The sequence below is a fragment of the Lucilia sericata genome, unplaced genomic scaffold (genome assembly GCF_015586225.1).
Source record: "Lucilia sericata isolate MDLA Ls3-8-SP2 unplaced genomic scaffold, ASM1558622v1 Contig000239F_arrow, whole genome shotgun sequence".
In the NCBI taxonomy this organism is placed as follows: Eukaryota; Metazoa; Arthropoda; class Insecta; order Diptera; family Calliphoridae; genus Lucilia; species Lucilia sericata.
In genome coordinates, this window is record NW_023994266.1 from 472,695 (window position 1) to 488,505 (window position 15,811).

The 15,811-nt window shown below is 28.9% G+C and overlaps 1 protein-coding gene across 3 annotated transcripts in view; it reads left to right on the plus strand.

The window, feature by feature from the left end:
* LOC119602535 overlaps positions 1-14,782 on the plus strand; it is a 482,654-nt gene extending 467,872 nt beyond the window's left edge. For all 3 annotated transcript variants that reach the window (XM_037954114.1, XM_037954115.1, XM_037954116.1), the window contains exons 6-7: positions 14,565-14,609; positions 14,717-14,782. In XM_037954114.1, the coding sequence (XP_037810042.1) occupies positions 14,565-14,609; positions 14,717-14,772 (101 nt within the window). In that variant the 3' untranslated portion in view covers positions 14,773-14,782. The remainder of the gene's footprint in view (positions 1-14,564; positions 14,610-14,716) is intronic.
* Positions 14,783-15,811: the final 1,029 nt, after the last annotated feature.

The following is a 15,811-nucleotide window of genomic DNA, read 5'->3' on the forward strand; positions in this document are numbered from 1 at the left end:
GTACTCTATATAAAATGACAAAAAACGTTACGTTTTTGATTTTGTATGAATATAAGAAACTGAAGCATGAACTATTATTATTGTGCCTTGTCATCGGCAACGCATTTATTTGCAATTTAAGATATAAGGTGAATCTCCGTGCAGTTAAAACTAAATAAATAATCACCCTTATTATGTATGTCATAGTCGAAAATCGACAATCGTCGTAGTCGAATTTAAATTTTATTGGTATTATGTATCAAATTCGACATGAGTAGTTTTTTTGTAGTAGATTATTTTGAAAACTTTTATATAATTTACTTTTTTGAAAATGTTAAGTATTGCGGCATATTTCTTCTGATGAATAAAAGTGGAAATAGTAAAAATCGTCTCGATATTCAGTATTTTTATTAGTTTATATATTAACACATTCAATTAATAAGAACCATTAATAGTTTTTTTATGACCAGAGATTATTCTAATATCTTAAATTATTTTCCAACATTATTTTTTTGTATTTCGAAAGTTCAAAATATATAGATTATTTTAAAATCTTTTGAACTTAATTTCAGATATTCGAATATAATATTGTAATGCCTTCGTCAATCCATTTAAACTACAGGAACTAATTTTAATAGACTTAAATCACTTTCGAACATAAGTTCGACTTTTCGAAGTTTTTTTATTATTCAAAGATTATTTTAAAACCATTAATGTTGTATCGAACTTAATTTCGAATTTTCGAACACAATACTATATTGCCACCATAGTAATCATAATTATCAAATTTTAGTCAATTTGGGCTACAGGAAGAGATTTAAGTAGACTCAAAACATTTTCGAACATATGTTCGAATATTCAAATTTTCGTTTTTAGGTTTTTATGATTCAGAGAGTATTTTAAAACCATAAAAAATTTTCGAATTTTATTTCGAATTTTCGAACTTAACTTCGAATATTCGAACATTACATTATATGTTCCTCTGGTGTAGTCATAACTTTCAAATTTGAGCTACGGGAACTGATGCTTTGAAAGTTTTTGTCACCAGTAAAATACACCTCGACACTTTCTGTCGAATTTTCCATTAAAGTACGACATACATAATACTATTTTTATACCCTTCACCTTCGTGAGAAGGGTATATATAAGTTTGTCATTCCGTTTGTTCTATAATATAATTTTCCGACCCTATAAAGTATATATATTCTGGATCCTTATAGATAGCGGAGTCGATTAAGTCATGTCCGTCTGTCTGTCTGTTGAAATCAGTTTTTAGAGGACCCCAGATATCGGCGAGATCCGAATCTTCAATAATTCTGTTAGACATGCTTTCGAGAAGATCGCTATTTAAAATCAGCAAAATCGGTCCATAAATGACGGAGATATAAGCAAAAATCCGAGACAACCTCTGAAAATTTCATAAAAATAGACAATTTTTTTCATGTTTTGATTAATAAGCAACAACAACAACACTGCTTATTCATTGAGTATTATGTTTCACATGTTTGGATGGCTGTGTGTTTCATTGGCATGTGTATATTGTTTTTGTTTCTTGGTGTGGCTGTGTGTTTCATTGCCTTGTGTATACCCAACCCAACAAACCAAAAGGCTTTAAAAATCGTTTGTAACAAACTTACTACCATAAGCGTTAGGTTTACAAAACTGTTATGATAATTATTGTAAAAGGCTTGTTAACAATTATTTTATCAAGAAAATTGAACCCTTGTGGTAATATTCCTAGTTGAAGTTTACAACAAGCTTAGAAGCGCAATTATGAAATAAGCTTGCTGGGAAATAGTTTTTGAAACATGATTGAAGTAAGCTTATTATCCTAATATTTTTATAAGCTTATAAATTCAATTGAAATTATTTTTTTTTATTTTATATATTTTTAATTATTTTATTAATATTTTTCATTTATATATAAAACTTATAAGGTGTTTTTGAATTCATTTCTAGTAATAATAGTAAAATGAGAAAAAATTAAAAATATTCTCAAAAATATAAAAAGTAAATAAACGAAATTCATGAAAATAGTAAGATATGGTAAAACTAGTAAACAATTTACATATAATTTTAATTCTTTACAATTTTAGACTTTTCCTTATATTTAGTTTTGCATATTTGTCTATTTTTGGCAAATTGGAAAAATGATTTTGTACATTTTATGAACTCGTCCTCACCCATTCCAATAGAAATTGCGGCATCTATAAAATTAAAAAATGAATGCATAATAAATGATAAATTCTATATGTATGTATGTATGTATTACTTCTTATGGCTTTTGATGTACTCAGGCTACGCACACTCTTTTTTTCCTCTGTTCCTTTCCAGCATAGCTTTTCCGCTAGTTCATCTACTAATAATTTCCGCCAACAGTTTTTGATGAAGTTTGGAGTCTTTGCTACAGTTTGTAGCTCTTTCACCTGTGAATATAAAATAAATTAATATAAGAGAGGTGTAACGAAATATATTTTAATTTTAACTTACAAATGAATCCGAAATGTTTTTGTCATCTTGTAACTGTTTTTCAAAATTTAAAAAATCGTCCATTACTTTATACGGGGTTTCAGGTATCACTAACTTTACTGATGATTTCTCTTCCTTTAATTGCTTAATTTCATTACGAAGGTAATTTATCTCTTGTCGCAATGAAGTCACCTCATTTGTAAGCCTTACTAATATGGGTTCAATTGTCTTTGAAATTTTTGCCGCCATTTCTAAAAATAAAAATATAGTCAACTTTTATTATATATTATATAATCAAATATTTACCTTCAACAGCTACAGGAGGTACATGTATTACATTTGCATCTTCATGTAGCGAACTATTGAGCACTGTTTGGAGTGTAGTTAAATTGCTTGCGTTTTGGAACATATTATTGAAATTTACATTATTGTCTTCCGCCATAATGGATAACTGGAAAAAACCCATATTCATTATTTTTATTTCTTAAGGCACATATTTTAGTGACATCTTTCAAACAATGTTCGTAGGTTTCTAATGAAATTGTTAACTCTGTTGTTTCCCAAATGTTGAGAAGAGAAGATTCTAGCGGATTGTGAAACATAGATTTCAAATTCAAAACTCGATGTCCAATTACTTTACTAACATCATGAATGCTTATTGAAGAAACTTGAAAAATATTATTTCCAATTTTATAATAATTGTTTGGATGAGCTGCTGACAAAATTGTATTTACTTCTTTTGATATACTATCTTTGTATGAGGTGTTGATACTTTGCTCCACAAGTCGATTATAAAGTTGTGCCGATATATTATTTTTTTTCTTAAGAAGTCTTTTCAATATTCCCAGTTTATTTTCAAATTTAAATGCGCTAAAAGTTTCACATGATCCATACTGTAAACAATCACTAGCTATGTGAGTAAGACAATGGAAATTGTAAGTGGAAATGGAATCATCATAATTGTCAGCCAATGTCTTCAGAAAATTCTTTAGCAGTGCATCTGCGCACTTATTGTTTGATATGCATTGTTCTGAGTCCAATAAAATTCTCAAAGCCAAGCTCAGTTGCAGAAAATGTAAATATCGTTTTTCATCTAAAATTCCCTTTAATATAAACGGCCCAACATATAAAAGAAATGTACGAAACTCAGTAGCTTTGTATCGATCAAACTCATTGACATCTCTTGTACTTCTTCTAAATTCACGTGGAAGTTGTTTTTTTAAAAATAAGAGCTGCTCATTTAATTTTAAAATTTTATCCTTTGAAAGTGAATATGACGCAGAATATCCAAGCAGACATTAAAGTTTTTACGACGCCCAGACAAATCACATGCATATAGTCCATTGGAAACGATTTTACCAGGTCTATTGGCAAGTCTTCAATGGTCATGTGGTTGTTTATTTTATGATGATTTTTATCCAAACGATTCCTAAAATTTTCATCATTTCGTATTGTGTTGTCTTCATATTTAAACACCATTCGATTATTTATATACTCGCCCTTTTGGGTGCATTTGTGGCAACAACTATAGCCTGTATGAGATTTTATTCCCATAACTAGTGCCCTGGCCGTTGCATCACATATGATAGCGCGACAATTAACTTTATATGTTTTATTGTCGAAAGTAAAATGTTCCTTCATAACTTCGGTTAATTCGTTCACAAAAGGATGTAAAAACTCATTTACATCTTTTGGCTTACAATGTCCACTATATATACCAGCTGTAAGTACTGAACCGGTACCATTAACATTAATTAGAATTGGCCACGTCTGTGATAGAGAACTTTTGGAAACAGGTAATCCGTCTATGTTTATATTTAAATCAATGGAATTATTTAGAAATGTTGTGCATGATAAAAAATCCGTTAAGCAATCTTTGAGCCCATAATGTACATAATTTCCACCTTCAATTGGAACTATCGGTGCGTCCCGTGGAGTTTGTTTTAATGTTCTTGCATCTTTCGGCAAAAAAGGAAAATGTTTTATTAAAATACTCAGCAAATCATTTATAGCTCTATTCGTTATAGTATGTTTAACGGCCCAAACAGCAATTTCTCTCTTAATATCCATATTATCAATAACGTCAGATTTCGCATCTTCTTCAGAGCTTGAAACCTCGTTTTCACTTGCATCCAAATTTTCATCACTAAAATTGAAACTAATCTGACTAGAGCTAGCTGGAACTTCACTGGAATCGTTTATTTTAGGTTTTTTAACATTTAAAAGCAATTCAACAATTTCTTTTGATTCCCTTCGAACACTGTGTTTTAATTTATACGGCATTTTTAGAATTTTATTTTAATTACCTTTTTTAACACAAATTTTATATTATTTTTATTTTGTAATTTATCAAAACACCACAATTAAACAATTTAAAACACTGATTTTGTCAAATAAAAGAAGAAGACTGAAATGAAGAAGAACAATAATAAGAAAATCACGAAATAAAATAACGGGATCTTTTATACGAAAACACTTACAAAACTATTACGAGTATAAGTCTTTTATAATCACATTTGTAAACCTTGTTATCCTAACTAAGTGTACAGCAAGTATTATTGCAAATACTATTGTTATACGAAGCGTTTTTGAATGATTATTTTAAAAGTGTTCATAATTAACAGTAAAATAAACCAATCATAAGTATACTTATGAAATGTTGTAGAAAATTCTTTACGATAAGTTAATTCTTAAATTTAGTTACATTTTGATTATGGCTTGGTTTGTTGGGTATTGTTTTTGTTTGTTGGTGTACAGTTTCGTTTCTTGGTTTTACTGCCTTGTGTATTTTGTTTTTTGAGTGTTTATTTCGTTTAGCGTTGTTGTTGTTCATTTTGTTTTGCTATTGCTATAATAATGATATAATCGGGAAAATTAAATAGGTACATAAATTTAAATTTTATAAAATTTATATTTTTTAAATACACTATGGTGAAGGGTATATAAGATTCGGCACAGCCGAATATAGCACTCTTACTTGTTAGTAATAGAATTTTATTTTTTTTTAGTGAATGTGATAAATAAGGTAAATTTTAAAAAAGTTTAATTATTGACATAAACTCCCAAACAAATATAATATCCGCTACTATGTTATATCCAGAAATATAAGCCGATTTTAGTCAATGTCTTGATAATATTTTTACTTAATTGACATATAGACCATCCATATGTGTGCAAAACTTGGATGATATTTTTATACACTTAACAATCTATTATTTTTTAAATTTCATAAAATACCCTTATTATGTATGTCGAAGTCACGTCGATTTTCTCTCAAATTTTCAAAATGGTATATACATATATAACTAAGGTAAAAATCAATTACTAAAAATAGCATTATGTATGTCGTATTTTAATGGAAAATTCGACAGAAAGTGTCGATGTGTATTTTACTGGTGACAAAAACTTTCAAAGCATCAGTTCCCGTAGCTCAAATTTGCTGAAATTTGAAAGTTATGACTACACCAGAGGAACATATAATGTAATGTTCGAATATTCGCAGTTAAGTTCGAAAATTCAAAATAAAGTTCGAAAATTTTTTTATGGTTTTAAAATACTCTCTGAATCATAAAAACCTATAAACGAAAATTTGAATATTCGAACATATGTTCGAAAATTTTTTGAGTCTACTTAAATCTCTTCCTGTATTTGATAATTATGAATACTATGGTGGCAATATAGTATTGTGTTCGAAAGTTCGAAATTAAGTTCGATACAACATTAATGGTTTTAAAATAATCTTTGAATAATAAAAAATCTTCGAAAAGTCGAACTTATGTTCGATAGTGATTTAAGTCTATTAAAACTAGTTCCTGTAGTTTAAATGGACTGACGAAAGCATTACAATATTATATTCGAATATCCGAAATTAAGTTCAAAAGATTTTAAAATAATCTATATATTTTGAACTTTCGAAATACAAAAAAATAATGTTGGAAAATAATTTAAGCTATTAGAATAATCTCTGGTCATAAAAAAAAAATAATAATGGTTCTTATTAATTGAATGTGTTAATATATAAACTAATAAAAATACTGAATATGGAGACGATTTTTACTATTTCCAATTTTTTTCATCAGAAGAAATATGCCGCAATATTTCAAAAAAGTAAATTATATAAAAGTTTTCAAAATTATCTACTACAAAAAAACTACTCATGTCAAATTTGATACATAATACCAATAAAATTTAAATTCGATTACGACGATTGTCGATTGTCGATTTTCGACTACGACTAAGTTGAAGTTTCTTATATATACTACTTTTAATTCTTATTTCTAATGTGGGAGTGGCACCTCTCCCATTAAAAATTTTAAAACAATATGGTTTCTTCCAAACTTATAGGAGATACTGTGAAAATTTTAAGAAAATCGATTTATCGGTTATCAGTCTATAGACAATAAATAAAAATACAAACTAACACACACACACATATTTCAAAAGTTTTATTCATAAATTTCTCACAAAATAACAGACTTTGGGTCAAAAAATTGCTCTGGTGCTCACCGGCGGAACCATACATATAATAAGGTATACACGTATGGGGGATGCTTCGGGCTACAGCACAGTGTATGACTTTTTTTGTTCCCTAGGAGTTACGGACCTTTAACAAGTCAGAGTGCTATATTCGGCTATGCCGAATCTTAAATACCCTCCACGCGTAAGCTACTTTTTATGAAAACCCTTCTAAATATTTCTAGATGCGTATTTAATAAATTGTGAAAATTTAAATTGTGCTTCCGTAATGAGGGTGCTATCATTTAGAAATCATGTATACCTTTTATGGAGATATGGTCAATTATAGGCCAATCCGAACAAAATTTCGCAGAATGATTTATCGATAAAAAACACATTATGTCGGATTTTATCCGTATTTATTTATAACTGAATGAAATATATTGGAAAAAGTGACTTATGGAAATGGACCTTATATGAGTACTATGACCAATTACACCGTGCAACAGTCATTTTCACACATAAAAAAAATCTATGTGTACAGGAAACTCAGTTTTTCATAACCAGCTCTTATGCCCCTGTAAAATGACCTTAAAGTATAAAGGTCATACAAATTCGAAAGATGAAATTCCAAATTTATATAAAAAATTAATATCAACTGAAGCTGAGAACCTCTGCTTCAAAATAATGTTATATATTTCAATTCATCAGGATTAAAAAAGAGATGGAAGCCTAAAGAAAATTTGTTACAAAACAAGTAAGAGTTCTATATTCGGCTGTGCCGAATCTTATATACCCTGCGCCATGATGTGTTAAAAAACAGTCAGTACGAATTTTACTACAAAAAATCAAAAAATACCAATTGTAAAACGGCGAGGTACTAAAAACTCCCCGTTTATGGGCTCTTACTTAATCCGGGCTCTACATGCATAATTTAATGTTTCTAAGTTCAATATTATAGAAAATTCAAAAAGTACTCTTTGAAGAACGATAAAGTACCCTTTTATAGTTTTATTTTATGTTTATGGGTTCAATATTATAGAAATTTCAAAAAGTACCTTTTGAAGAACAGAAAATGTACCAAACAGGGCCCTTTTATAGGTTTTCACATTATCCGGGCTCTTCATACTTAATTACATGTTTCTAGGTTCAATATTATAGAAAATTCAAAAAGTGCCTTTTAAAGACTGAAAAAGTGCCAAATAGCCCCATTTTATACGGTCTAACTTAATCCGGTCTCTACATGCTTAATTTTATATTTCTAGGTTCAATATTATAGAAATTTCAAAAAGCTGATATGCATATCACATGCATATCATGTGTGAAAGCTTTTTTTTTCAAAATTGTTACATGGTGTTATGCATTGATCCTAAATTTTTTTAAATAGATTTCTTATATACACAAAATATACTTATTTCGATATCTTTATTTATCAATGAAATAAGCGATTTTCTGAAGTGGATCTTATATGACAGATATGACCAATTAGGACCGATCCAAAAAAATCTTATTTATATAGCCTATTTTTAAAATATCTTTATTTTTTAATTGGATATTTGCATTTAAGCGATTTTCGGAAGTGGTCCTTATATGGCAGCTGTGACTAATTATGGACCGATCCGGAAAAAATTTCGCAGTGTATTTCATATCTACACAATACATATTTATGTTGAATATTATTTCAATATCTTTATTTCTAAATTAGTTATGTGCATTTAAGTGATTTTCTGAAGTTGACCTTACATGGGAGCTGTGACCAATTATGGGCCGATCCGGAACAAAATTTCGCAGGGTGTTTTATATCTATCTGGACCAATCCGAAAAATATTTAGCAAAGTGATATTTGTATACACAAAACATATTAATGTTGAATATTATTCCAATATCTTTATTTCTTAATTAGTTATTTGTATTTAAGTATTTTTCGAAAGTGGGCCTTATGTGGGAGCTGTGACCAATAATGGACCTATACAGATCTACGTTGGTAATATGATTTCTGTTTATATTATATACATATATGCGAAAATTCGTGGTAATACCGATATTTTTGCCGAATATGTACCTTTGTATGGGGGCTATGAGAAATTTTGAATCGATTGTTTTGTGTTTAAACATTTTTGATCCCTGGGTAAAGAAAATAAGGTGTGGCAAAATTCTTTCCATTATCATTACTTTTACTTTATCTTCACTCTGAAATATTAGTTAAAAAATAAAACAAATCAGAATGGGACCACATATAGAACTAATAATACCCTACACCACAATAGTGGGGAGAGTATTATACGTTACAAGTATTACACCTTAAAGTATACCGATCGACACAGTATCACTTTCTGAGTCGATTAAGCCATGTCCGTCCGTCCGGCTGGCTGTCCATGTAAACCTTGTGCGCAAGGTACGAGTCGCAATTTTTCAAAATATGTTGATGAAATTTGGACCATACGTGACGAAGCCTATTGAAAATGGTTGAAATCGGCCCATTATTTCACCTAGCCCCCATACCACCCGAAATGGGCTTTTAAGTTCATAATTATGTTAAATATTGTAGTATCTCTACAAAAAACGGCAAAACTTAGTACTAGATACGTCTTAATAATACTACCGATTTCCGTAATTATCGGACTTTATTTGACCCTAGCCCCCATACAAAGTACCTTCAGAAAATTACTTGAATGTCCAAAATTAACTTATAAACACAAATCACGATGAAATTCAGCACAAATAAATATTGTATAAATATAAAAATATTCACAAAATTTTATCGGGCTTGGTCCATATTTGCCTCTAGCCCCCATATAAAGCCTCTTTCAGAAAGTTTGTTTTTCATCCATAAATTGTTTAAATGTATCGGAACAAGGTAGTATTGAAGATAAATGCTTTATTATGAAAAATAAATCACATTTAATATTCGTAACTGGTGTAGGGTATAATATGGTCCGTCACGCCCGACTATACTTTCTTACTTGTTTTTTCTCCAGATTGTTAAATATTAGTGTGTTCTGATAGATCAGATACACAGTCACTTTAAGTGAGAATAAATTCAATTTTCCAGCTTTATAAGTTAAAAGTCATGGGTCCAAAAAGTCAATGTTCACTTGTCACTTAAAAAAATAATTTTTTTAGACCATTAACTTTAAAAATCAACTTTGTTATTTAAAAAGTGGATGTCTACTTTTACCCATATTTTGAAAAATTATTAAAAAATACTAGGATAAGTATTTTTTTAATCTCTTTGTCTGTTCAATAACTAAAAGTTGTTACTAATTTTCACAAAATATTTGAAATTTATATTGAAAAACAAAAACGATTTCTGATAATTTGTAACAAATTTTTGTTAAATAACAGACATTATATTTTCTAACAAAATTTCTTAATTTAAAGTTTAATTTTTAAATTTTTAATTAGTAAATCCCAAATTGATTACAATAAAATTAAGGACAATTGACCTGTTAAAAGCGGGATTTGTAGCAAAAAGCAGGATTTGTTATTAAAAAGCGGGATTGAAATCTAAGTCGGGATTAACCTTTAAAAAGCGGGATAATCCCGCTTTTGGCGGGATGTCTGGTCACGTTGCTTATGCAGAACAAAATTCAGCATAGTTAATTTTGTACATTATGAACGTTTCTATTTTTAAAGTGGTATGATTACATATGTAGTACATACATACAAATTTATTTTTTCATTTCGTCGTAGACCTAAAAAAAGTATACACATTCATTGTCTATAGTAGACTCATTCTATTTAGGCCGAAAATTTGGATCAAAATTAACACAAGAAATCCTAATAGGAACTCCTATCAATACATTACAATCAGTTATTTGATGAAATTTATTTTTATATCGAATCGATTTGAATCTACAAAAATAATACAAAAATTGTGTAATATTCAATTTCTGCGGTTTTTCTTACAAATTATCATATTTTTTTAAATTGATTCTCTTAAATGAAAATTATTTTGTTGTCTGCGTAGTATTTTGCAAGAAAATAATAAACCATTCCTCGATCGAAATTCATCATACCTTTCCAAATCGATTGATTTCAAATCGTTCGAATTCCATCACATACCGGAATATTAATTTTATTTCGGCACAGTCAAATATAAAATATATTTTTTAAATGATATCTGGAAGGTTTTGCATTTCAAGCGTTCTACAAATCTGAGTGATAACGGCAAAGGTAAATTAAATTGATCTGAATGTAGATAACATTTTCCAAAGAAAAGGTTCATTTATGATCTAAATTAATATTCGAAGGATTGAACGAGATATTTATTTTTATTTAGGAAGTATGTATGTAGTTACCAAATTTCTGAAATTATGATATTCTAAAAGTTTTTATTTAAGAATTGGAATTAATTGCATTGCTTTAATTTAAATTTATCTTCTTTCGATTAATTTCCGTAAGATTAAACAATGTTTTTCACAAACATGAAGATTTAAGATTTTCATGTATAAAATAATTAAATTGTATGTAGTCCCAAAATCCGAGATCCCGGGATTGCAATTTTCAAAATCCCGAATCCCGGGATTTGTAAAAGCCAGTCCCGTTTGGCATTCCTAATTGAGACGCATCGTTTTAGAGATATTCCTCCTAAACAGTGGTCCACGGGACACTCTAATGCTTAATTTCATGTTTCTAGGATATTCAAAAAGAACCTTTTGAAGAACGAAAAAGTACCAAAAATCTGTTACAGGTTATTACCAGGGCAAGGATTTTCATGCACTTAAAAGTGAAAAATATGCGCTTATAACATGCACTATAAAATGGGAAAATATGCACTAAAAATATGTACCATAAAATATTTTCTTGTGCAATTTATTTGTAAAAGAATAACATTTTGGTCATACAGGGTTTTCTTTCAAATGAGTTTAACTTTCACTGTTTACAATTTTATTTTTTTAATTCTTTTAAATTAAAATTGTTTTCAAATTTAAAATTTTTTTTTAAATAATTTTGTTTTAATTGTAAAAATATGTAATACAAAAAAAAAAAACAGAATTTGTGTTCGAAAAATTAAAAAATATGCTGTAAAAATGTGCAAAATATATGCAATTTAGAGCAAAATTGCATGCATTTATAACAAAATATACAAAAACAAATCGATGGCATTTTGTTCAAAATTCTTTGACTCGAAAAGAAAACTAGTTGAAAGTTTTTTGAGTAACTGACTACAAACATGCATTTGCATGCAAATCCTTGCCCTGGTTATCACTTACTCCGGGCCCTACATGCTTAATTTCATATTTCTAGGTTCAATATTATATAAAATTCAAAAAGTACTCCGGGCCCTACATGATCAATTTCATGTTTCAAGCCATGACATGACGTTTTGCTCTTGCTCTGCTTTGTTATTACAAACAAGCAAGTGCAAGCACAAAATTTACCGTATCATTAAGTGTGTTGTTATTGTTTGTTTATTTTTTTTATGCATTCACCAATAATCTAAATTTTTGATGAAATTTTCAGAGGTTGTCTCATATTTTTGCTCAGATCTCCGTTATTTATGGACCGATTTTGCTGATTTTAAATACTGTTCTTCCCGATCGTATGTCTGATAGTTGAAGATTCGGATCTCGCATATATCTGGGGTCTTCTGAAAACTGATTTCAACAGACAGACAGACGGACCTGGCAAAATCGACTCCGCTATCTATAAGGACTGTATCCTTATAGATAGCGGAGTCGATTTAGATATATATACTTTATAGGGTCGGAAAATTATATTATAGAAATTTCAAACGGAATGACGAACTTATATATATACATATACCCTTCTCACGAAGATGAAGGGTATAAAAAAGTTGATTTTGTTGATTCCATAAGAAATCTTTAAAAATTGCACAAATATCTTAATTTACTTAAAGAATAGTAATATACCATTATAGATATCTATATAGAAAAGTACCCAGCAAACATAAAACGAAGTACTTCCAAAAGAATAACATTTATCACCACTTCAAAAGTAGCACTAATTAATTTTTTTTACCTTCTGAGGAAGTGATGTACAAAGACTTCCGAAGAAGCGAAAATAATTATATTTTTTCAATGTTGAAGATATATTTTTTTTTGTTCTTACCTTTTTATGAGTTAAAAAATATTATATTTGGGCTTTTGTACTAAATGTTTCTATTACCCTAATTAATGTTAATATTATTTAAGTAAAATTAGTTGTATTCTATAATACTACAATTTCAATTTCGAATAACTTCCATAAAAGAGCATTAAAATTACTTCTTGCGAATGACTTCAGATGTAGTGAATTTGGAATCAAATAAAAAGGACATCCCTCCTATGACAAGATTGTGTTAAAATAATCACTTCTTCAGGTCTTTTTCAGTACGTCCATGGAGTAAATTCTACTTCTTTTAAGCTTCTTCGGAAGTTCTTTTTTTTTGCTTTATAGTGATCTGGAAATGTATAAACATAGGCTTGTTATCCCTCACCTGATAAATATGGTAATACATATAAGTATGTACATAGTAATTATTGTAAAATTTTAACGGTTTAAGATATTATTTTTGGAAATCATGTTTATCTAAATGTCCTCAAATCAAGGGCATTCAAATTATGTTTTTCTTTATTTCTAAATACAAATGTGTTCAAAAACTAAATGTTTTTTATATATCGCTCATTTACTACAAGAATTTTTCGAATATTTAGTGATATTTATCTATTTTTAAAACAACTTTTCAACATATCATGCGATTTAAAAAGTTATACCGAATTCAGACATTAGACTTTAATACGTTTCTTATCTAAATTAATGACATTAGTTTTTACGTTTACAGCAAAAAATCGATCTTACACCGAAAATAATAGCCATATTTGAATGTTGATATTGTATGTTCCATAGCCCTAAGTTCAAAAACACGGATTTTGGTCTCAGAGGGCGCATATTTTATATTTTACCCGAATTTGAGTCACAATTATCAATTAACTTGAGAACCCGTCCACTGACCCGACTGTTTCAGAGGGCGCATATTTTATATTTTACCCGAATTTGAGTCACAATTATCAATTAACTTGAGAACCCGTCCACTGATCCGACTTCACCTACGAGCGAAGAAACTACAAATAAAAAAGAAACTACCTCAATTCCACAAGCAAAAATAAAACGAAGTACTTCCAAAAGAATAACATTTATCATCACTATTTGAATTTTTTACCTATGAAACGAAAGTGATTATATTTTTTCAATGTTGAAGATATATTTTTTGTTCTTACATTTTTATGAGATTTTTATATTTGGGCTTTTGTATTAAATGTTTCTATTACCATAATTAATGTAAATATGATTTAAGTCAAATTAGTTGTAATCTATAATACTTCAATTTCACTTCCAAATAACTTACAATAAAAGAGCATTAAAATTTCATCTTGAGAATAACTTCGGAAGTAGTGAATTTGGAATTAAATAAAAAGGAAATCCCTCCTATGACAAGCCTTTGTTAAAATTATCACATCTTCAGGTCTTTTTCAGTACTTCCATGGAGTAAATTCTACTTTTTTTCGCTTCTTTGGAAGTTTTTTTTTTGCTGGGTAACTGTTATTCAATAGTTCACGAGTTACCGAATTATTTCCTTCAAAACTGTATTTGTACAATTATGAATCAAAACTAAATTCAGTATTAATATTTAAATAACTTGTATATCTATTTCTTAGGTCTTCCATATATGCTGGAAAGAGCTGGACTTGACGTGCAACAAGGTAAATAAAAACTTATAATTTTGATGTCGATCACCACCTTTTATTTATGCAATATTTCAATTGACAGAAATTATTGATTTAGGTAGATGTCACCCTAACTTTTACAGATCCCCAATTTTTATACCCTCCATCACCATCAGTGCCCCGCAGTACGAAGAACTAGTTCATCAACGGTGATATCAACAATCACTAGGACTATCCCCAGTGAATTTTCAACCCACTAGCAATGTTATTTACTATTGAATTTAACATGGGGATGTTATTGCGAGTGGCCGATTGAAACCTTATGCATAACATGTTTCCGTTAATATCACTAGTTCAAATTCTCCTCCAAAAAATAAAATGAAAAAATAAATTCTGAAACTGGGGTTGAAATTGGTGATGAACACCAATTTGTAATTAGAAGCTCTCACTACTGAGCACTGAGTTGTTATGAATTGCATATAATTTTTGTTAAAATTTTTGTATTTTCTGCATTACTCAGAAACAAATAAAACGAAAAGAAAACGTGTTGGACTTCCGAAGAAACGGAAATAATTATATTTTTTCAATGCTGAGACATTTTTTTGTTCTTACATTTTTGTGAGATAAACATTTTTTTTGGCTTCTGTTTTAAATGTGTCTATTACCGTTATTAATGATAATATTATTTAAGTCAAATTAGTTTTATTCCATAATAATACAAGTTCACTTCCAAACAAAGAGCATAAAAATTTCTTTTTCAGAATAACTTCAGAAGTAGTGAATTTGGAATCAAATAAAAAGGACATCTCTCCTATGACAAGACTGTGTTAAAATCATCACTTTTTTAGCTCTTTTTTAGTACTTCCATCATCTAAATTCTACTTCTTTTTCGCTTCTTTGGAAGTTCATTTTTTGCTGGGTACATATATCCCACTCGCATCCCACTAAGTAATAAGGGTGTGAAGTTAAATTCGTCAGCCAAATACGTCCCACACCACATTTGTGAAATACGTTCCAAATACTGTAAAATTCGTATTCAAATTAATTAAAATTCATTTTTTAATACAAGAATCACCAAATAAAATGTTTTTTAAGAAAACAAGTAAAATTATATTAAAATATATTCAAATAATAAATATGTAAAATAAAAATTAGTTCAAATAATTGCATACTCGTCAAATATGGTGGTAAAATATAGGATTTTTAAATGAAAAAACAGACACTTTGTGGGACATGAT